Below are 25,040 nucleotides of genomic sequence, written 5' to 3' on the forward strand. Positions count from 1 at the left end.
TGGCTGAAACACTCCTTTGTGATCCAGGACCACATTCATTGGATGCCAAATGAAACCACTTCCTAACTGTGATGTAACCTTTCAGCAGAGCCAAAATGTAACACTCAGAATAAAGGACTCCCCCTTGTGGGTGTTTTCCTTTTTCCCATTTGTAGGCAGAGACTGTAGAGGTAATTAATAATTATACTCTTTATGGCGGAAAGATAACAAGTCACACACATACACTGCATGTAGTTTTCACAATTCCTGCGACACGGCTTTAGGATCGAAGGCGCCCAGAGAACTCTCACACAGAATGACAACACCGTTGAGAGTGTTAGACGTTTAGTGAGCCATGCCGATGACAGATCAATTTGCACTCTTAGACAAAGCAAAAGCAGCTGCTTAATAAAATGCTCCAACACGCTTTCCCTTTGACATGCAACACTGACAACGTTTACAGCAACAGTAAGACACGTGAGAAAAAAAAAAACATCTGTTGATATTTACAAGTGACATACATTGATAGATTTTTTTTTTTTTTATCAACAATATTTACACAGCAGTGTGGAAACTCCACATAAAACACGATGGACGCCACTCGCCGTGTTATTTGGCTTTAAAGAGTCAATGATGAGGAATCACAACATTAGACAGCGACAACTCCTCTTGCAGCTTGTTGAGAATCTGCTTATAAAAAGCCTGCTAAATGTTTGATAACGTGTATGAAACGCAGTATGTTAGCCATGACATGAGGAGGATTACAGCTGTCTGATATAGACGACAGCCTCCAACATGGACTGTTCTTTTATTGCAAAGATCTTCCACACCCTGGGTCAGGGGTTTAGACGATGGATCCCTTGGAGGACGACAGGTGGATGGACTGGATGCGGACAGCCAGAGTTTTCTCCAGGTTCTGCAGGATGTCACAGCTGGGACTATCTGGAGGTACGTTGTACAGCAGCTGTTTGAAAGGCTCCACCTCTATGAGCAAGACCATGTTCTTCAAGAAGTAGCCCTCGATGTAGGACGCCAAGTCGGGTGCGTCCAGAAACTGTGTGAAGACAGTAAGACCGATGAGCTGATAGGCAATGGGAAAAGAAACCAGTTGTCTTGTTTTCACCTTGGTGTGGTTGTAGATCTCCACGCACGTCTCCGTGTTGATGTTCTTTGAGCAGATGATCTCACAATGCCTCTGCAAGGCCTCCAGCTGGAAGAACTTGGACGCAGACAGAAGCTGCAACAACAAGTCTTACAATTAGATGCATATTGTTTTATACCGTATTTTCCGGACCATAGGGCGCACCGGATTATAACGCGCACTTCCGACGAGCGGGTCGAGCCAGGTCTTTTTTCATACATAAGGCGCATTAAAGGGGTCATGTTGCCAAAATCAGAGGAATAAATGATGTCTAAATCACTTAGAAAGACTAATCCATGACTTTGACCCCAGCAGGTTGGACTACTGTAATGGCCTGCTCTCTAAACCAGTGTTTTTCAACCACTGTGTCGCGGCACACTAGTGTGCCGTGAGATATTGTCTGGTGTGCCGTGGGTAATTATGCAACTTCACCTAATTGGTCCAAAAAATATTTTTTTGCAAATCAATAATTATAATCTGCAAATAATGTGCCTTTGCTTAGTGTCTGTGCTGTGTAAAACTCGGCAGGGTAACCACGTAATACTCCACGTCAGTAGGTGGCAGCGGGTAGTTAATTGCTTTGTAAAATTTGGAATGTGTCGGGTGAGACGAGGATGGTTTGTTGTGATCCCGATATGCAGACCACATCGGGAGGCAGTGTGCAGGTAAAATGGTATGTAATGCTTAAACCAAAAATTAACAAAAGGGAAAGGGACAGGCAATGGCTATGCGAAACGAACGTAAAACTGAACTGGCTACAAAGTAAACAGAAACAGAATGCTGGACGACAGCAAAAACTGACAGCGTCCACAAAGTACGTCCGTTCTTGACATGACCATCAACAATCTCCACACAAATAAGGATAGCAACAATGTAAATAGCCTTGCTTGCTAACACAAACCAGGTGTGCGGAATAGCGTTCAAAGGAAGACATGAAACTGCTACAGGAAAACACCAACAAAACAGGAAGGGCCACCAAAATAACAGCGCAAGACAAGAACTAAAGCACTACACACAGGAAAACACCAACAAACTCAAAATAAGGCACGACGACCTGGTGGAGTTTCATTTTTCAACGTTTTCTGTTGGTGGTGTGCCTCCGGATTTTTTAATGAGAAAAATGTGCCTAGCCTCAAAAAAGGTTGAAAAACACTGCTCTAAACTAACTGTAAAGCAGATGTAGTACATCCAGAAAGCTGTTGCTCGAGTCTTGACTAGAACCAGGAAATAAGACCACATTAGTCCAGTGCTCAGGTCACTGCACTGGCTTTCTGTTGCTCAGAAAATATACTTTAAAACAGCTCTCCTTGTGTAAAAGTATTTTCATGGTCTTATGCCAAAGTACATCTGTGACATGAACCATATGAATCATCGCGAGCTCTGGGAACCTCAAGGAGTGGTCTCCTGCTGGTGTCCAAAGTCAAGACCAAACATGGTAAAACTGTGTTTCGCTTCTAAAGTCTGGAATGATATTCCTGAGAATATGAGACAGGCCTTCATCCATCCGTTTTCTACTGCTTGCAAAGTCTGCAATCCAGTCTGATAACACTCTTATTTAATTGCACATATGACAACTAAAGCCATTTTATCTACAGCATTTGATTGATTTTTTTAATAAATTATGATTGTTTTTATGATGATTGTATGTTCTGATTTTAATTGGAATTATTTGTCCTTCTTTTAATTTTCTGTAAAACACTTTGAATTGCCTTGTGTACAAATAGTGCTGTATAAATACAATTGCCTTACCATTGTCATAGCCCATACTTGCCAACCCTCCCGGATTTTCCGGGAGACTCCGGAAATTCAGCGCCTCTCCCGAAAACCTCCCGGGACACATTTTCTCCCGAAATTCAGGTGGACCTGGAGGCCACGCCCCCTCCAGGTCCGCATGCATGGAGCAATGTTGTTGTAATATATTGAGTTGGAGGCAATAAACAGGCGAGGGGATGAAGTACGTTCCTTTACTGTAGACTTCAGAACAGACTCACACACTTGACGTCAGGTGCGCAACACCACGTAAATCGTTGGCCAACCAAAAAGTAACCCCAGTACGCTATAGCCAACATTCACCAGGAGATGGCAACAGACAAACATAGATCACTCTATTACATTCCAGTCTCTCCATGGTAACATGTGATCCACATGCACTGTGCGCTGTCTCTGTCCCTCTTGATATATATATATATATATATATATATATATATATATATATAAGAAAATACTTCACTTTCAGTGAATTCTAGCTATATATATATATATGTATATATATATATATATATATATACAGTATATATATATATATATATATATATATATATATATATATATATATATATATATATATATATATACTGTATATATATATGAAATACTTGACTTGGTGAATTCTAGCTGTAAATATACTCCTCCCCTCTTAGCCACGCCCCCAACCACGCCCCCGCCCACCCCGACCACGCCCCCCACCTCCCGAAATCGGAGGTCTCAAGGTTGGCAAGTATGTCATAGCCACTGGGGAATGTTCAATTTCTTCTAATTTTTTTTCATTATTTTTAACAGAATGTATTGTGTTATTATCCATCTGCATGGTGAGGCACATTTGTTGTATTTGGATGAGTGTGACTCTTACTAATTGCCATGTCATAAGGTGTTTCTTTCCTTGCCCATACTTTTTTCTTCTCATCATTCCAGGAACAGTGAAGGCTTTTCTCGCAAAGTCTAATCTGTTTTTTTTCTGTGCATGAAAGTTAGCACCTCTGTGCAAACACGCTGTATTTACAAGGATGAAGGCGAGATTTGACAAAACTGTTAAAAGAGACAATTTACCAGAAGATTAAACTAACCTCCATAACATCAGGGTTCCTAATGTGCAATGCGTCTGCTCCGCCGAAGTAGAGATACTGCATCACCAGCTGAGAAGGAAATTGGCACAGCTTAATGCTTCACATGGATACGTAGAATACAGCACAGTACAGTACGACATGGTGTTTAGGGATGTAACGATTGATCGATATAGTAATAAATCAATTTATATCCCTAAATTTCAAGTATATCGGTATGTGCTTGACAAGTTTGCCTTCCAAACTTTTGGAATTGATCCAAGACCGTATTAAAAGGGAATGGATCGATGTAATCAATACTAAAAAAAAATAAAACATTGGATTTAAGAACGGCCAACTTTATATTAAGTTTAGCACTTTCGATAAAAGGGAGGTTAAACATTAGGTTTGTCTGCCCCTTTGTGGCATCATCAAAACAAAAATGGCGAATACCTAAGGTGGTCGAGAAAGGTCACAACAAATGCAAACGTTACAACAAAATAATATAGAGCTACAACCTAACTTTAAACCACAAAGAATGCAACGGAACGAAGTTACGGCGACGCACCAGCTTGAGTCAGAAGGTTAAAGATAGTGTAATAAACACTCCTATTATATTAATATTATTGAAAAAGTTAAAAAAAAAAAAGTTATTTATGACTGAAAAAGAGGTCACGCTTCACTTAGTTTCCAACTTTGTTCATTTTACCCTCGGCCATTTGGTTCGTGTGTCGCTAGAACTTATGTCTTAATGATGTTCCGTGTTTATTCAAATGAGAGTAGTAGCAGATCAAACCACTGCTCAAATAATCTGAAAATGTTTTGTTGCACTCAATTTCAAAGGTAAATCTACTGCTAATTCAACCAAGGGATTTTGGTTGCACCTTATTTTTGGATATTTATTATCATTATTTTTATTAGGGCTGTCAAAATTAATGTGATAATAACGCGTTAACAATAAATTCCTTTAACGCCGATAATTTTTTTAACGCGCAATTAACGCGCATGCGTTCTGACTTCTTTTTTGACCTTCGGTTCATTCCGTAGCTTGGGGAAATGCAATGGTGTTCAATTACTGTTGAGCCACAAGCTTGAAAATAGCGAACAGAAATGCACAAATAAACTTGTACAACATGTAATGTATAGAATATCGGAAGCATATATTCAGGTAGAAATATCACATTTTAATTTACCAAACATCTTTGACGAATCAAATCCAATCGTATCAATCCATATTTTGTGTTTTAATGCCTGAAACTGGTATCTGAACACGGTGTAGCTCCTCCTCCGAATGCAAGTGCTCCGACAGCAGGAATATGAATTCTGTATTCCAACAAAATACAAAATCTGCCAAGCCATCCCTCCAGGACCTGTTCTCCTCCAGGACCAGGAGGCGTGTGGGTCGGATCACAGCTGACTCATCTCACCCTGGTCACAAACTATTCTCCCCTCTCCGCTCAGGCAGGAGACTACGGTCCATCCAGACCCACACCTCGCGCCACCTGAACAGTTATTTCCCCTCGGCCATCAGGCACATGAACAATAACAAGATCTGATAGCTCAGTTACAGCTCATTTTATTACCTATTCTGTGTTATATGTGTTTTATGTTGCACGATTGCACCAAGAAAAATTCCTAGTTTGTGAACCCGTTCTCAAACAATGGCAATAAAGAACTATTCTGATTCTGATTCTGAAGACACCAACTGCACTGCAGGTAATTTTTTGTTCTCTTTAAAAGCGTGTTACATCCTTTTTTGTATAGAGCGGTTTAAAAAAGCATAATGTTAAAAAAAACACTTTATTGAATCAATGCAATTGTCCAGTCATGGTTATAAAAACTTGAAAATTATCTGTCTATTTTGCACTTATTAATGACAAAAAAATATATTTATCTGCGATTAATTTTGAGTTAACTATGGACAAACTGTGACTAATTGCGATGAAATATTTAAAGTGTTAGACAGCCCTAATTTTTATGTTGAAAAACAACAGCAAAATTAGCAGGTACATTTACTGTTAAATTGTTGGTTACTGTACTTTTATTGAAAATGTCTTGAATATTGAAAATGTGAGCAGAAAAGGTTTCCTATTGTTGATTCAACCTATAATGTTGGTTACATTTTATTCAAATAAGATGTGAATGCATTGGCCATTATTAATTGTTTACTTGCTTGTTTGTATTCATAATTCATTTATAACTAATTCCCTTACAAGAAATAACAGGAATATAGGAAATTTCACCTGCAGCATCCAGTAGCCACTATTTATTTCACAGGCAGACTGGTTAATTTTTAAAAAGTAACTGATCTTTTTTTAACTCAACATATATATATCATCAGTGAATCGTATTGGCAACCACACATTCTGAATCGAATCAAATCATTGTTAAAACTAATGGTTACACCCCTAACTGTCATTCAAGCTGCATTACCTGAAAGATGTGATATTTCACATGGCTTATTTCAATGCAGGTGTTTTCACCACAAGGCCTGTTTGCCAGAAGAGTTTTGAACCTTCACAAAAAAAAAAAGACATTGAAAGAGGTTAGTGCAGGGGTCAGTATCAGGCCCGCAAACAGGTTTTATCCGGCCCGCGGGATGAGTTTGCCAAGTATAAAAATGAACCTGAAATTTTTAATTGAAAGAAACTGTTGTTCTAAATTCTATGTATCTTTGTAGATGATGCTATATATGTACAAAATAAACCACATGATGTTCGAGGAAAATGATCAAACTACATGAATAATATCCTGTAATTTAATTTTGATATAATTTTTTTATCTTGATAGATTGACAATTAACACCAATGAGTTGACTGATCACATAATTTATTCAGAAAGTATAAATAACGACAAATAAAGATAGAATACTATTAACCGCAACAAGTGTTAAAAAAAACAAACAACAACATTCTGATTTGTACAATTTCAGAATGTGCTTGTTCTATTTCTAAACAAAGAAAACAATCTAAAGTTTTCTTTATTTTTAAGTCATCGTGCCGTGATTTTACCAGTCCGGCCCACTTGGGAGTAGATTTTTCTACGTATAAAAATTCACCTGAATTTTTTAAATAAAAGAAACAGCTGTTCTGTAGGTGTCCACTAGATGTCGCAATAGCAATTCTTTGTATCTTTGTAGATGATGCTACATACTGTATGTACAAAATAAACCACATGATGTTCGAGGAAAATTATCAAACTACATAAATAACATCCTGTAATTTAATCTTGACATTTGAATTACATTTTATCTTGATAGATTAAAAATTAACACCAATGAGTTGACTGATCACATAATTTATTCAGAAAGTATAAATAACAACACATAAATACAGAATACTATTGACCGCAACATGTAAGTGTAAAAAAACAACAACAACATTATGATTTGTACACTTTCAGAATGTGCTTGTTCTATTTTTAAACAAAGAAAACCATCTGAAGTTGTCTTTATTTTTAAGTTATAGTATGTACACTAAAGTTAAAGTCCCAAACGACACACACACACTAGGTGTGGTGAAATGTGTCTTCTGCATTTGACCCATCCCCATATTCACCCCCTGGGAGGTGAGGGGATCGGGAATCATTATGGTGATTTAACTACCCAATTCCAACCCTTGATGTTGAGGAGAGAGGCAATGGGTCCCATTTTATTGTAGTCTTTGGTATGACTATGGGCAGTCTCGGGGCGGACGCTCTAACCACAAGTGAAGTGAAGTGAAGTTAATTACATTTATATAGCGCTTTTCTCAAGTGACTCAAAGCGCTTTACATTGTGAAACCCAATATCTAAGTTACATTTAAACCAGTGTGGGTGGCACTGGGAGCAAGTGGGTAAAGTGTCTTGCCCAGGGACACAACGGCAGTGACTAGGATGGCGGAAGCGGGGATGGAACCTGCAACCCTGAAGTTGCTGGCACGGCCGCTCTGCCAACCGAGCTATACCGCCACAAGGCCACTGAGCTGTATACAAACCCCGTTTCCATATGAGTTGAGAAATTGTGTTAGATGTAAATATAAACGGAATACAATGATTTGCAAATCATTTTCAACCCATATTCAGTTGAATATGCTACAAAGACAACATATTTGATGTTCAAACTGATAAACGTTTTTTTTTGCAAATAATCCTTAACTTTAGAATTTGATGCCAGCAACACGTGACAAAGAAGTTGGGATAGGTGGCAATAAATACTGATAAAGTTGAGGACTACTCATCAAACACTTATTTGGAACATCTCACAGGTGTGCAGGCTAATTGGGAACAGGTGGGTGCCATGATTGGGTATAAAAACAGCTTCCCATAAAATGCTCAGTCTTTCACAAGAAAGGATGGGGCGAGGTACACCCCTTTGTCCACAACTTCGTGAGCAAATAGTCAAACAGTTTAAGAACAACATTTCTCAAAGTGCAATTGCAAGAAATTTAGAGATTACAACATCTACGGTCCATAATATCATCAAAAGGTTTGGAGAATCTGGAGAAATCACTTCACGTAAGCGGCATGGCCGGAAACCAACATTGAATGACCGTGACCTTCGATCCCTCAGACGGCACTGTATCAAAAACCGACATCAATCTCTAAAAGATATCACCACATGAGCTCAGGAACACTTCAGAAAACCACTGTCACTAAATACAGTTTGTTGCTACATCTGTAAGTGCAAGTTAAAGCTCTACTATGCAAAGCGAAAGCCATTTATCAACAACATCCAGAAACGCCGCCGGCTTCTCTGGGCCCGAGATCATCTAAGATGGACTGATGCAAAGTGAAAAAGTGTTCTGTGGTTTGACGAGTCCACATTTCAAATTGTTTTTGGAAATATTCGTCATCGTGTCATCCGGACCAAGTTATCGACGCAAAGTTCAAAAGCCAGCATCTGTGATGGTATGGGGGTGCATTAGTGCCCAAGGCATAGGTAACTTACACATCTGTGAAGGCACCATTAATACTGAAAGGTACATACAGGTTTTGAAACAACATATGCTGCCATCTAAGCGCCGTCTTTTTCATGAACGCCCCTGCTTATTTCAGCAAGACAATGCCAAGCCACATTCAGCATGTGTTGCAACAGCGTGGCTTCGTAATAAAAGAGTGCGGGTACTTTCCTGGCCCGCCTACAGTCCAGACCTGTCTCCCGTCGAAAATGTGTGGCGCATTATGAAGCGTAAAATACGACAGCGGAGACCCCGGACTGTTGAACGACTGAAGCTCTACATAAAACAAGAATGGGAAAGAATTCCACTTTCAACGCTTCAACAATTAGTTTCCTCAGTTCCCAATCGTTTATTGAGTGTTGTTAAAAGAAAAAGTGATGTAACACAGTGGTGAACATGCCCTTTCCCAACTACTTTGGCACGTGTTGCAGCCATGAAATTCTAAGTTAATTATTATTTGCAATTATTTGAACATCAAATATGTTGTCTTTGTAGTGCATTCAATTGAATATGGGTTGAAAAGGATTTGCAAATCATTGTACTCCCATTTATATTTACATCTAACACAAGTTCCCAACTCATATGGAAACGGGGTTTGTACACTAGGAGGAAAGGGCAGCCATAGTTGGGAAGTAAATCACCTAAAACAAATTTTAAGCAGCCTGAAAAGCGCTATACAACACATTGTCATCATTTAAACGTGCAATCAGTCATAAAATACAACATACTGTTAGTTCCTGGTGAAATGTACCTGTTGGAGGCTGTGAAGAGCAGGACTTTATGGGCGTAAAAAGGTTTCCCCTCCACCAAAAAAGTCACATCTGACATCTCCTTATTGTTGAGAAAGTGAGGATCTATAAGATACAAACCCGGTTTTATTTCTAAGTGAAAAAGCTCCAAAGTAATTCATGTCTTACTTCCAACCGCCGAGCACTAGAGGGCGCTCTGTCCCTTTTCTGTCCGTTACACGCTCATAACAGTAAACTATACATTTGGGATCTGATATCACACAGCTGGCTTTTTATTGCATGCTGATGCTGGGCATAAAACAGCATCTCTCTAACCACACAGTGACAGACTCTCACCGAGGCGCGACGACTGCTTGCGCTTGATCTCTGCCAGTTTGGGGACGGGATAGGGCCCGTAACACTGGGTGAAAATAGCCGACAGCTGCTGGCTGATCACTTCGTTCTGACCAAAACACACAAAGTGGCACACATTGAACGTTTCATTTCACACGTACAAAAGGTGCATCAGATCCGTTTTACACCAATGGCTCCTAAGAGATGAGCAGGAAGTACAACTGTGAAAAAGAAAAAGGACAAGACAAGGATGCTCCTACAGTTATTCCCATCTCGCCTGTGTGTGTGTGTGTGTGCGTGTGTGTTGCCAAAGCAGAAGGGGAACGAAGGAGCAGTGTAATTTGCTACAAGACCGCCCCCCCGTGTGCAGTCAGACTGTTTGCTCTTAATGAAGCTTGACACCAGAAAAAAAGCTAGTAACATCCAGCAGGAATAAATAGGTGTCTATACTGTGGAGAATAGATGGAGGAAATCGACATCCGACGACATAACCATCGAGATGGGCTAGCGACTCGCGGGCCATGCACGGTGCACTTCCTCTCCCCTGGCACGGGACGCGGGTCAGTACGGGGCACGTGCACCATTTAGCCGAGTCATAGAATGACTGCAATGCGATGACCACAGAACTTTCCTCCAGAAGGTCTTATCTTTGCCCATGTGATGTCGGATGAAACAAAAATTTAGCTTTTTGACCACAATACCCAGCAATATGTTTGGAGGACAAAAGGGGAGGCCTTTAATCCCAGGAACACCATACCTACCGTCAAGCATGGTGGTGGTAGTATTATGCTGTGGTACTGTTTTGCTGCCAATGGAACTGGTGATTTACAGAGAGTAAATGGGACAATAAAAAATGATTCTTCAGGACAACCTATAATCATCAGCCCGGAGGTTGGGTCTTGGGCACAGTTGGGTGTTCCAACAGGACAATGACCCTAAACACACGTCAAAAGTGGTAAAGGAATGGCTAAATCAGGCTCGAATTAAGGTTTAAGAATGGCCTTCCAAAGTCCTGCCTTAAACGTGTGGACAATGCTAAAGAAACAAGTCCATGTCAGAAAACCAACAAATTTAGCTGAACTGCACCAATTTTGTCAAGAGGAGTGGTCAAAAATTCTACCAGAAGCTTGTGGATGGCTACCAAAAGCGCCTTATTGCAGTGAAACTTGCCAAGGGACATGTAACCAAATATTAACATTGCTGTATGTATACTTTTGACCCAGCAGATTTGGTCACATTTTCAGTAGACCCATAATAAATTCATAAAAGAACCAAACTTCATGAATGTTTTTTGTGACAAACAAGTATGTGCTCCAATCACTCTATCACAAAAAAATCAGAGTTGTAGAAATTATTGGAAACTCGAGACAGCCATGACATTATGTTCTTTACAAGTGTATGTAAACTTTTGACCACAACTGTAAATTAACTTTGATTGATTGACTTTGAAAAACTGCACAGACTCAAAATAGACCAAAGGTCAACACACAGCATACTTGCTTACCTGCGACTACATTTGTGAGCTTAATATGTGTTTTAATTCATGCGATTCCTCCTCTCGCAAGTTTTTAGTGACACCCAAACACATTATATAATAAATAATATAAATCAAGTACACAGACTCAAAATAATTCAAAAGTTGCTCACTCATCTGCGTCTACATTTATGTATTTCCAATGTGTCATTCAGTTAATGCGATGACAAGTTATTAATGATAACCTACGTACAGTTGAACCCCGAATTTTTAAACCCCCCCATTGTACTAAAATCTCGACTTAAATAAACGGCTTCCTCCCCCCCCTTCCTTTCCGCTGCACGCCTAAAGGATCCACTGACAAGGTGAAGTGGATGTTAAAGTTAAGGGATTTTGTGATTTGCCGTCCCGTATCTAGAAAAAAAAAGGACGTATTCTGTATTGAGCTGTCAAGAGATGTGCTTTGTTCCGTATTTTTACATGGGTGTAAGTGGGCTACACAGACGATTATTTTTTAATGCTCCCGTGTTGGTGAAGCGAAAAGAGCCAATTGTTATTTTGTCAATGTTCCCGGGTTGGCGCCACCAGCAGAGTTGAAGGAAAAAGATCGATAGTGATGTCACTATAGAGGTTAATTTGTGTTTTTATTACAAAAGCCTTTTTCTGACACTAAATTAATGCAACTGAATTTTTTGCATTTGAATTTGACCTAGAAGTAGCTGGAAGGAGTTACTGTAGAAGTCCACTCTCCAAATGAATACATTATTTCATAAAACTACTGCAGTTGTTTGTATTACTTTCTATTGTATTGTTTTTATACAATATTTCTTACCTGAAAGTTTGTTTGTCTTTTTAAAAGGCATGTTACATGTTGAAATTGTGCAGTTTTGGGGGCCAAGCACCGGGTAAATAGTATTTCATTAATTTGAATGGGAGACAGTTATTTGAGGTACAAGACTTTTTGAGTTAAGAACTCCGTCACAGAACCAATTAAGCTCGTAAGTTGAGCTACTACTGTAATTAATAACAGCCACCATCTTGCACACAATAAATCAATACTTATCACTTACATCCTGAGTGGAGCTTTTGAGTTTCAAATAATTTAAAATAAATAGTCCCTATTAGGATGAGTGTAAACATAATGTATGTATTAATTCAATATGTTCCCCATTATAACTCTTTTAAATACTAGAGAGGTCATAACCCAGCAGGTACAAGACATTGATAGAACGTTGATTATATACAATATAGGCCAAACTTTTGGACACAGCTTCTCATTTGATGGGTTTTCTTTATTTTCATGACTATTTACATTTTAGATTGTCACTGAAGGCATCGAAACTATGAATGAACACATGTGGAGTTATGTACTTAACAAAAATTAAGGTGAAATAACTGAAAACATGTTTTATATTCTAGTTTCTTCAAAATAGCCACCCTTTGCTCTGATTACTGTTTTGCACACTCTTGGCATTCTCTCGATGAGCTTAAATAGGTCGTCAGCTGAAAGGGTTTTCACTTCACTGGTGTCATAGTTTTGATGCTTTCAGTGACAATCTACAATGTAAATAGTCATGAAAATAAAGAAAACCCATTGAGATGAGAAGGTGTGTCCAAACTTTTGGCCTGTACTGTATATTTAAAGACAAATCTTTATGTTTTTCTTCAATATGTTGATCAAAATGTCCTCTTTTCTCGTTACTTTTTGCCCTTTGGCTTAATTTGTCCATTTTTTAAATAGTTTTTTTCTTTTTCTTTCTACAATGTGCCACAAGTCCATAAAAAAAGTACATAACTCCACATGTGTTAATTCATAGTTTTGAAAATAAAGAAAACCCATTGAGATGAGAAGGTGTGTCCAAACTGTTGGCCTGTACTGTACATGTCCTTTAAAACTGACTTTGAAACAACGTTGCAAAATAGTTGTATTTGTAAATTGAGACAACGTTGATGTCCAACATTATATCCACGCCGTTGGTTGGGAAATGACCAAATTTCAATGGTCATTTCAATGGTTGTTTCAGCGTTGTATCGGTGTTGTAAAATATAGGTTGGAAAATGGCCAAAATTCAACATTGATTAAACGTCGTCAAAAAGCATGTTGTTCCAACGTTAGGTTTGAGTTGCTCAACGTCAGGACCTAATTCAACAAGTTCTCAACGTTGTTTTCATGTCTTGTGCCTGCTGGGAATTTGAGTGAGATAGCAGCAATTACAGTAGTCATTAATTAAGGTTCACTGATACCCTTGTGAAAAGATATGCAAACAAAAAAAGTCAAAAAGAAAATGCTAAAACAAAACAAAACAAAAACTACAGAGATGAGAGCATGACACTGTGTACCTTGCTGGCTCTGAGGATCTGGAACATAAGGGGCAGGCCGTGCGTGATGAGCTCTTCCGTGTACTCTTCCTCTTCAATGCAGCTGAATTCTTTGAGAATACCCTGGATCAGCGGTCGGCGGTGCTGGTAGAAACACGTACGCAGGGACTCCATCCAAGTGTGCAGTGTCCATGGCACCCCTTAGATCAAAGGACAGATGTAACAACGCGCAAGACATGGAAAATACATTTCTGACATAGACAAAATAAATTATTATGAAATGTTGCATGAACTAACCAAGGCTTCGTATGTCTATGGTGATGTCAACATGGCCGTGTTCGGAACTGTGATACATGGCTTCTTTGAGAGCTTTCAGTTTGGCTTTCCCTGTTCTGATCAGGTCCGTCTCAGACAAGCTTTTCCCTTCCAGCTCTGAGCCTTCTGCCAGAATCTCTTCTAGGGATAAAACGTCTCCTTTTCCCTTTTCGGTGTGAGACAGCAGCTTACGAAATACATTTCTGGAAAGAGATTGAGATGAATTTCCATGTTGTTTGTTAGAAGTCATTATCTAATTTGCATCATTGGCCATGACACAAAAATAACGACTAAACGACTATTTTGTTTATTGTTATAAGAAATCTGAAGCATTAGACCAGCTCAGTGGCCTTGTGGTTAGAGTGTCCAATCAAACCCCGGCCGAGTCATACCAAAGACTATAAAAATGGGACCCATTACCTCCCTGCTTGGCACTCAGCCATAAAGGTTGCAATTGGGGGTTAAATCACCAAATGGTTCCCGAGCACGGCGCTCTCTGCTGCTCACTGCTCCCCTCACCTCCCAGGGGGTGAACAAGGAGATGGGTCAAATGCAGAGTACACATTTCACCACACTTAGTGTGTGTGTGACAATCATTGGTACTTTAACTTAACTTTTAACATTATCTCAAGTTTTTAAACATTTTGAACAACAAATCATCAAGTTTTTGACTTACGAGTGTTTCATGTGTGCGCTGTATAACACTTATAACTAGGGATGTCCGATAATGGCTTTTTGCCGATATCCGATATTCCGATATTGTCCAACTCTTTAATTACCGATACCGATATCAACCGATATATGCAGTCGTGGAATTAACACATTATTATGCCTAATTTGGACAACCAGGTATGGTGAAGATAAGGTACTTTTTAAAAAAATTCATAAAATAAGATAAATAAATTAAAAACATTTTCTTGAATAAAAAAGAAAGTAAAACAATATAAAAACAGTTACATAGAAACTAGTAATTAATGAAAATTAGTAAAATTAACTGTTAAAAGTTAGTACTATTAGTGGACCAGCAGCACGCACAATCATGTGTGCTTACGGACTGTATCCCTTGCAGACTGTATTGATATATATTGATATATAATGTAGGAACCAGAATATAAATAACAGAAAGAAACAACCCTTTTGTGGGAATGAGTGTGAATGGGGGAGGGAGTTTTTTTGGGTTGGTGCACTAATTGTAAGTGTATCTTGTATTTTTTATGTTGATTTAATAATTAAAAAAAAAACACACAAAAAAAACCGATACCGATAATAAAAAAACCTATACCGATAATTTCCGATATTACAATTTAACGCAATTATCGGACATCTCTACTTATAACAGAATCAATTTTCTATTTACGATTTTGTGCATAATTGAAAAGGGCATATTAACAACGAAAAAATAGTGTGATACCAAAAAAAACGCTCTGTTACCGCAAAATAATACGTTTGTTGACTGATTGTGCCTTTGAATGCAGGTAAATAATCTTCCACTAGATGACAGCAGATAGTAAAAAGCCTTGTTTGTCACAGAATATAATTAGTGCATTTAGAATCACTGAGGAGGCAGTGACACATGTGGATAACTATCTGAAAAGGGAAAAATAAAAACTCTGGAACCACTAAATCAGGGGTGCCCATTACGTCGATCGCGAGCTACCGGTCGATCGCGGACGGTGTGTCAGTCGATCGCCAGCCAGGCATTACAAAAATAGACCTAAAAATCTGCAATCAATCTTCACCAAGACGTCACTTTCATCACTTGATTGACATTGTGTGATGACGCTGGCTGCTGCCAACTAATTTTTAAGAAAAAATGACCGACATGAAGGCGAGAAACACTTTTTATTTCAACAGACTCTCGCGTTGTACCTGCCGTCAAAACTCTAAAGACCGACTGCACAGTTCCTACCTTCAAAGTAAAAGTGCTGCTACATCCTGCCTGCGCTAATAAAATAAGAGTCTCAGAAAGCTGGAAGCTACGGAGTTTGTCGTCAATGTATTTCTTGTAAAATGTATAAAAACGAGTATGGAAGCTGGACAAACAAGATGCCAAAAACCAACCACTTTCATGTGGTATTGGACAGAAAGGTGGACTTTTTTTCTCCTCCATTTGAAAATGCGGACGTTATTAGCACTACTCTCTAATTCCAATCAATGCAAGTCATCAGAATCAGAAAATAAAGTAATGTATATTTGTTAAACACGCTTGTAATATCATTAAACACCTTTAACTTGTTAACAAAAAACGTCTCTTTCATAAATAAATACATATAAATTATATATATGAATGAGGTATATCCCTTTGACTTGATCAATTGAAAAGTACCTTGCCTGCAGAAAGTGTGGGCACCCCTGCACTAAATAGATGTTTATTTTATTTTCTCTATAAGGAAGTGGCAGCACAAGATAAAGTCTTGTTTCATACGGAGGCGCTCCTGTCTTCTTTTACGTTTTTTACCTGCAAGCCCAAGTCAACGTTTTCAACTGTGCACAACATCGGAAATGGAAAAACAAATATTTGTTTTCTGTTTTTTTGTTGTTGTTTGTTTTAGGTCTGGAAACAAATATTGTAATGTAGTTGTTTTAGTTTTGGTTTTGGTATTGAAAAAAGAATTGTCTAGACCCGGGCGCACACCAGTGCGCATTCATCTGTGCTCCAAGAGCGCGCCAGGCGCGCGCTACTCCGGCTGCAGCAAGCGGCTGCATTCAATCATCAGCAATCAACGCACATGTTGCTGATGAGAAGACCTGCCTTTTTTAAGCCAGCACAACCGGCTATCCTGGGCCAGAACGTAGCAATCGGTTCCCGTACAGTAAGCCGTAATTCAAGCTCTATACTCTCTTTTTGTGTTCCTTTCCCGTCGTGTTCGTTTGTCTCATGTTTCCTTGTCGATCCAGCAGCCTCCCTCCGTTCCTGCATTACGAGCTGTGTCTCGTCTCCCTGTGTTCCCTTCTGGTTCTCTGGCTGCCCCCTTTGGATCTCAACCTCCCGCCTGGACACGGACTTTGACGCCTCGCTATTGCCCCCGACTTCCTGCCTGTTCTCACGGACCTCCGAGCCAGCCTTGCCCCTCTTGGACTTCCGCTTCTCGCTCAACACTTCTGGTAACATACTACAGTTAATTTTCCACACATAATCAGAATCAGAATCAGAATCAGAAATACTTTATTAATCCCCGAGGGGAAATTAAAATTTTCAGCACAATCCCATTCAAAGTCGTACACTACACACATGGTTTGGATTATTAACACACTTTATTTATTATTTATGTATATATTACATATATATATATGAATAAACAGAGTTAAACGACGTACCCCGCTGCCTGTGCAGTCTTCTTCCCTCGTACGAACCGTAACATAAATGAACGAATGATTCGCGGATTGAGCCAACCCACTGATTTATGGATTTGTGTCCAATAACTTTTGTCCAAATACTGTACACATATAAAATGGCCTCAGCCTATATATTCTGTGAGCAGGTTCTGTATAAAAACAAGATGTACGAAAAACAACAGAACTTCCGTCACAGAATTTTAACCACCTAATGACCCACACAAGGTGTCAATTTTATTGTCCTGTATACTGCTGAGCTCCAGTTTATGGAGTGTATGCAATTATATCGCGCAGACAAAGAATGAGCAAGGTGTGTGTGTGTTTTTTCCCCCCACTTTAGAGTATGGAATGTAGATGTTTACCATCTACAGTAATAAAGTGAAAATGTGCATCACCTGTGGCCGTGTGCAGCTGCCAGGCTATAAGAGTTCATGTCTCCCTGCGGGGCTGTAGAAATGCCATTGCGGTACATGGTCCCCACCATGGGGTCGGCCCCCCGCTGCAGCAGCAGGCTCACCAGCTCAAAGTTACCTGCGCATGAAAAGCAATTAAGCAGGCGCACGATGCAATATAAATAGAAACCACAAAATAACGCTCTCTAAGACTCGGCTGAAGATGGAGCTGGTTAGAAGCCGACACGCTCGTGCGTACCTGCAGCAGCAGCCAGCTGCAGCGGCGTCTCGGTGTAGTTCTCCATGCCGTCTTGCAGGGATCCCTCCACTGTGGCTTTGGCATCCAGCAGCAGCTACAGGGTTCAGGTAGGGACACAGTAGAAGACTTAAGTGTGTTGACTTTGAGCTTCTCTCTCACCTAAGACCGAGTTAATGAATGTTTGATTGTTCATTTAGGATACAGGCTGCCTTGGAATTAATTGTGGAGCTGCAGCCAGCTGCCACTCACTATCTTTAGCTAAGCACACAAACTGGAAAGTCAGCCAAGTAAAGCCTGAAGAGCTCTACCCAGCTCTCCACATTCATTAAAAATAATAACTGCCAGTGTCCGTGATAAAATATGTATGTGAAGTGGGATCATTTTTTATCATTTTCTTGCAGAGAAGGAGAATACAGATAACTTGACAAATAACCACGCACAAATCACAGAGTACATTAATGTTTACTTCTCAGTTCTATAAGTTATATTACAGCATGGTATCTCTACGCTATAATTAGAGCTGCCCAATTAATCGATTTAAAAGAACCGATTATTTAATTGTTACGACCATTAAATCGATTATTTCTAGCTGGTGTGCTCCCCCCCACACACACATCAGTGGTTCTCATGTATTCATTTGTTTGTGGCCATTAATGAAATTTTCCCCGTCACAAATTCCGATTTGGCGCTTTCTGTTTGCCCTCGCTAGTCAATAAATTATAATGGAAGCGTGGCAGCATTCCTTGTAATTCCGCTGCACAACACAGCTCATACGCACCTGCTTTGCTAGAGAAGAAGACGTCGTCTATTTTGCCCCTTTTTTGCTATATTTCTCGACTAGAGGTATGATTTAAAAGTAACGTATCGTGTCTGAGGCGGAAGTTTTCACGGTGCAAGCATAGATCCGCATCCACAAGACCACCGCTGTGTAAGGCGTACAGAAAACCTCCAGAAGCAACCCAACTAGGGATGTCCGATAATGGCTTTTTGCCGATATTCCGATATTGTCCAACTCTTTAATTATCGATACCGATATCAACCGATATATACAGTCGTGGAATTAACACATTATTATGCCTAATTTGGACAACCAAGTATGGTGAAGATAAGGTACTTTTAAAAAAAATTAATAAACATTTTCTTGAATAAAAAAGAAAGTAAACAATATAAAAACAGTTACATAGAAACTAGTAATTAATGAAAATTAGTAAAATTAACTGTTAAAGGTTAGTATGTGTGCTTACGGACTGCATCCCGTGCAGACTGTCTTGATATATATTGACATATAATGTAGGAACCAGAATATTAATAACAGAAAGAAGCAACTCTTTTGTGTGAATGAGTGTGAATGAGTGTAAATGGGGGAGGGAGGTTTTTTGGGTTGGTGCACTAATTGTAAGTGTATCTTGTGTTTTTTATGTTGATTTAATTAAAAAAAACAAAAAACAAACAAACAAATAAAAAACCGATACTGATAATAAAAAAAAAAAGATTTCCGATATTACATTTTAACGCGTTTATCGGCCGATAATGTGGGCAGGCCGATATTATCGGACATCTCTAAACCCAACCTTTATCAATTCCATCACTTCTTGGTCGAACACACTTTTTTATGGACTTGTGGCACATTGTAAAAAATACAAAATAAAAAAAAAATTAAAAAAAAATGGACAAATCAAGCCAAAGGGCAAAAAGTAACGAGAAAAGAGGACATCAGATTATGTAACTGCTACTTAAAATTATTAACTCACAGTTACTAAAAACTCAGTGGATTAAACATAATTTTGTCTTATTTTGAAAGAACAAATAATTAAATCGAATCAAGAATACATTAAGAATGAATCAATCGCATTATAGATTTGTATTGTTATCATACTCTGTGTGTGTATGTATATATATAAATTATTACATGCACATGCGCGCGCGCACACACACACACACACAGAGGAAGTGCTTTTATTTTGTAGCATTTTTGTGCACTTCCTCTTCAGGCAGCAGACATGAGGAGGAACATGTTTGAGTTGGCTTAATTGGTATGTTTAATTCAATTATAATTTAAAAGTACATTTAACATAAACTCAAAATATTTACGATCTGACATACTCAAATATTTGAGTTTATGAACTCAAAAAATATGTGGCAACTGATTGCCTCACTTTTTTTAAATTCTGCTGAATTATTCGGGTTTACAGTGTATGTACGATACAGAGGCAATTGCAAATGATTTGCCACTTGCAAAGACTTAAAATTAGATTTCGAGAAATGTCCCTAGTTTTAAAAGTTAGTTCCTTATTTTTAGTCATTGGCATGAATCAATATATTTTTCTATTCTGGTTTTAAAATGTTAGAATTGAAACAATAACCATTTAAATAAGATATTTTGGTTTTTCTCCCGTATAGAAAACTTTGCTTAAAGATTTAGCAACATCTCGAGGAAGCTTAATTTAAGAATTGCAAGTTGAATAATGCTTCTTTTCAGAGTATAATGCTAAATAGATGAATAGATGTTTATTTTCTTCTCTCTATTAGGAAGTGGCAGCACAAGATAAAGTGTTGTTTCATACGGAGGCGCTCTTGTCTTTTTTTACATTTTTTACCTGCAAGCCCAAGTCAACATTTTGTTCAGTTTCCAACTGTGCGCAATATCGGAAATCGAAAATACATTTTTAGTTTTTAGTTTTTTGTTGTTGTTTGTTTTAGGTATGGAAACAAATATTGAATTTAGTTTTTTTTTAGTTTTGGTATTGAAAAATTAATGAACGAATGATACGCGGATTGAGCCAACCCACTGATTTACGGATTTGTGTCCACTCGTGTTGTCCCGATACCAATATTTTAATAAAAGGGACCACAAAAAATGTCATTATTGGCTTTCTTTTTACAAAAAATCTTAGGGTACATTAAACACATGTTTCTTATTGCAACTTTGTCTTTAAATAAAATAGTGAACATACAAGACAACTTGTCTTTTAGTAGTAAGTAAACAAAGACTCCTAATTAGTCTGCTGACATATGCAGTAACATATTGTGTCATTTATCATTCTATTGTCAACATTATTAAGGACAAGTGGTAGAAAATGAATTATTAATCTACTTCTTCATTTACTGTTAATATAAGCTTATTTTCTCTTTTAACATGTTCTATTTACACTTCTGTTAAAATGTAATAATATTTGATACTTTACATTAGTTTTGGATGATACCACTTTGTAGCCAGTTCAGTTTTAGTTTTGTTCTGCATAGCCTTCCCGAAGCTTCAATGCCGTTTCTTAGGGGCACTCACCTTTTGTTTATTTTTGGTTTAAGCATTAGACACCTTTTTACCTGTACACTGCCTCCCGCTATTGCCGACATTTACAAAGCAATTAGCTACTGGCTGCCACCTACTGATATAGAAGAGTATTACACGGTTACTCTGCCGCGCTCTAGACAACACCGACACTTAACAACAACACATAATTTGCAGACCATAATTACTGGTTTGCAAAAAATATTTTTAACCCAAATAGGTGTACCGTAATTAGATAATCTTCCACGGCACACCAGACTGTATCTCACGGTTGAAAAACACTGTTATAGGGTATTGTAGTAATGTATGCCCAGATGAGATGTTATAATGTACAAACGTTTTTATATAATTATTACTTTGTATCAATTGTTGGCAACCAAGGATACATTGAATTAATTAATACATCCAAACACTTTTCACCAGACCGGTGGTTGGGGACCACTGCTCAAAGTGACGTTTTCTTAATCAAATCTGGCATCTTTATATTTTGTATCCGTTACTGGAGGCTTTACTCGTGTTTAGATAGGATCTGAAAATTAGATTCCCCTAGTTTAGGGGTGTCAAACGTACGGTCCGAGGGCCGGTTTAGGCCCGCAAATAGGTTTTATCCGGCCAGTGGGATGAGTTTGCTAAGTATAAAAATTAACCTGAAATTTAATGAAATATACAGCTGTTCTAAATGTGTCCACTGGATGTCGCAATAGCAATTCTTTGTATCTTTGTAGATGATGCGACATATGTACAAAATAAACCATATGATGTTAGTACATCGTCGAGGAAAATGAGCAAACTACATAAAAAAAACATCCTGTGATTTGATTTTGATATAATTTTTTTTATCTTGATGGATTGAGTTGACTGATGAACATTATCACATAATTTATTCAGAAAACATAAATAATGATGAATAAAGATAGAATACAATTAACCGCAACATGTACCGTATTTTTCGGAGTATAAGTCGCACCTGCCAAAAATGCATAATAAAGAAGGAAAAAAACATATATAAATCGCACTGGAGTATAAGTCGCATTTTTTGGGGAAATTTATTTGATAAAACCCAACACCAAGAATAGACATTTGAAAGGCAATTTAAAATAAATAAAGAATAGTGAACAACAGGCTGAATAAGTTTACGTTATATGACGCATAAATAACCAACTGAGAACGTGCCTGGTATGTTAACGTAACACATTATGGTAAGAGTCATTCAAATAACTATAACATACAGAACATGCTATACGTTTACCAAAAATTTCTGTCACTCCTAATCGATAAATCCCATGAAATCTTATACGTCGGGTCTCTTACGTGAATGAGCTAAATAATATTATTTGATATTTTACGGTAATGTGTTAATAATTTCACACATAGGTCGCTCCTGAGTATAAGTCGCACCCCCGGCCAAACTATGAAAAAAACTGCGACTTATAGTGCGAAAAATACGGTAAGTGTAAAAAAAACAACAACATTATGATTGGTACAATTTCAGAATGTTCTATTTTTAAACAAAGAACACAATCTGAAGTTTTCTTTATTTTTAAATTATCATGCCGTGATTTTACCAGTCCGGCCTACTTGGGAGTGGATTTTTCTCCACATGGCCCCCAATCTAAAATGAGTTTGACACCCCTGCCCTAGTTGAAAGGCCAGAAGCCGCCACCGGTACATTTCATTACAACTAACACGATGAGGTCAGCGCCCACATACCCACCCCCTTCTGTTGTCTTTTATAGTGTTTACCAAAACGTCAAAATCTAATCGGAAATCGAGTTTTATGGGGGAAAAAAATCTGCATTTAATTTTTGGCCATAATCGTGCAGCACGAACAGTAATGACACACTAGGAAAACCTTGGAAAATGATTTGCAACACACTTTTTTAATTTCTAATGCGTCCTTAGGGATCGAAATGCGGTGCACAAGGTTTAATGATTTTCCGTTCAAGACAAACTACATAAATCCCAATGTGCACATCATTTAGAGGGCACACTGGATTACTTAAATGATTTCGATTACAATTAGTCTGAAGTTTCACCTTCCAAATCACTTAATGGAGTCTGATCCATGGCGGTAAAAGGCACATCGACCGTCGGATTGAACAGAAAAAAACAACAACAACCGGGACCATGTGAAAATGGAAATAAAGAGACAGAAGAAGACAATGATGATGACCAACCATGAGGCTGAAGCACAGTGAGAGGTCATGAGAACATTCACAGATGAGAGAGGACGTCACTACCTGCACCACAGGCACATGTCCATGTGACACAGCAAAAGTGAGGGGCGTCGCCTGGCGCGTTTCGGGAAAGACTGAGTGGTGCTTGTGCACTGAGCTTGGCACCTGGGGAACGGGACACAAGAGGAGGTTTGGGTCGGACGGTCGGTGGGAAGGAGGGAGGGATGAGAGAGAGACATGAAGCCATTAAACACTACGACATGGCCAAGCCAGCAAAAGACAAGCCTCTACACGGTGGACACGAACACAGGACGTGCTGCAGGAGTAGTAGTAACAAGACTAATTATCTGAGAGGCCTGGGGCTGCAGAGGACAACCTGTCAGCATGTTGACCTTTTAATGAACACACTAAATTGATCTGTCTTGTTACATCTCATCCTAATGGCTTATCTCTGATCTCTACTCCCTCCACTGTGCTTTCTAAAACCGGGCTCCGACCTCTCTATATCTATCTTTATATCTCTGTTTTGGGATAATGCCATGAATCAGTGTGAGTCACATGAAAGCTTGACACCAATTAGCACAGTAATATTTTCAGTGGGCTACGTTTAGAATGAAGATAAGGAGAAATAACATGATTAGTTAAATCAATTACAGACTAAATTGAGGCATAAACGAAGCAGGTCTTTGTGCTCTGGCCAAGAATCAATAGGATTAATGAGTGCAAATAAGCACTAACACGATGGTTGGTGACAGGACCATGATCATGAGGCTTGTTGTTGTCTTTGACATCGGCACACACTCTGCCAGGTGGACTATGTGAGACCCGTGGCGTGAAAGTGTTTATAGTATTTTTTTCTAAATGTAAACTAGAGTCAAACTGTTGGTTTAGCATGTATCTCCTTTGTAGCTGGTTGTCATTGATAAACATCCATCCATCCATCCATTTTCTACCGCTTGTTCCTTTTGGGGTCGCGGGGGGTGCTGGAGCCTATCACAGCTGCATTCGGGCGGAAGGCGGCGTACACCCTGGACAAGCAATCATTCAATTCATCAGAATCAGAATCAGAAGTACTTCATTAATCCCCAAGGGGAAATTGAGATTTTCAGCACAATCCCATTCAAGAGCAGACAAACATTACAGGGAGACAGAACAGGATCGCTGACAGGTCTGCCAACTTCCGGCGCCCCTTACAAAAAAGGGGACAAACAGGTAAATGCTGGGGGGGTGAGAAAAAAAAAATCAGTCTAAGCCTGGGCCCCTGGAGAGGGGGTCCAGACTGAGGCTAAGGGGGAAAAAACTCATAGTCATAGCACACATAAGCATGTGTGTATGAGGGAAACATCAAACATCAAAGAACACAAAGGACATTAAACACATAAAAGAGCAGAGCTGATGCAACCAGACATTTCTTAAATACAGCCAAGTAAGTAAAAAAAAACAACAACAAAAAAACATACACTGTGGTGGCCTCTGCGGTGTGGGGGGAGCATGACTAGAGACAGGAGCAGACCCAACAA

At 38.8% G+C, this 25,040-nt stretch overlaps 1 protein-coding gene across 6 annotated transcripts in view; it reads right to left on the minus strand.

The window, feature by feature from the left end:
* Positions 1-307: 307 nt before the first annotated feature.
* btbd11b (BTB (POZ) domain containing 11b) overlaps positions 308-25,040 on the minus strand; it is a 236,174-nt gene continuing 211,441 nt past the window's right edge. For 4 of the 6 annotated variants that reach the window (XM_061970086.1, XM_061970087.2, XM_061970081.2 and 1 more), the window contains 11 exons: positions 23,584-23,685; positions 18,055-18,148; positions 17,799-17,934; positions 14,050-14,270; positions 13,774-13,952; positions 9,963-10,068; positions 9,629-9,731; positions 6,373-6,454; positions 3,964-4,032; positions 1,103-1,216; positions 308-1,033 (listed from right to left, as the gene is read on the minus strand). In XM_061970086.1, the coding sequence (XP_061826070.1) occupies positions 824-1,033; positions 1,103-1,216; positions 3,964-4,032; positions 6,373-6,454; positions 9,629-9,731; positions 9,963-10,068; positions 13,774-13,952; positions 14,050-14,270; positions 17,799-17,934; positions 18,055-18,148; positions 23,584-23,685 (1,416 nt within the window). In that variant the 3' untranslated portion in view covers positions 308-823. The remainder of the gene's footprint in view (positions 1,034-1,102; positions 1,217-3,963; positions 4,033-6,372; positions 6,455-9,628; positions 9,732-9,962; positions 10,069-13,773; positions 13,953-14,049; positions 14,271-17,798; positions 17,935-18,054; positions 18,149-23,583; positions 23,686-25,040) is intronic. The other 2 variants (XM_061970082.1, XM_061970084.1) reach the window with 2 other exon arrangements.

This window comes from Nerophis lumbriciformis, linkage group LG10 (genome assembly GCF_033978685.3).
Source record: "Nerophis lumbriciformis linkage group LG10, RoL_Nlum_v2.1, whole genome shotgun sequence".
In the NCBI taxonomy this organism is placed as follows: Eukaryota; Metazoa; Chordata; class Actinopteri; order Syngnathiformes; family Syngnathidae; genus Nerophis; species Nerophis lumbriciformis.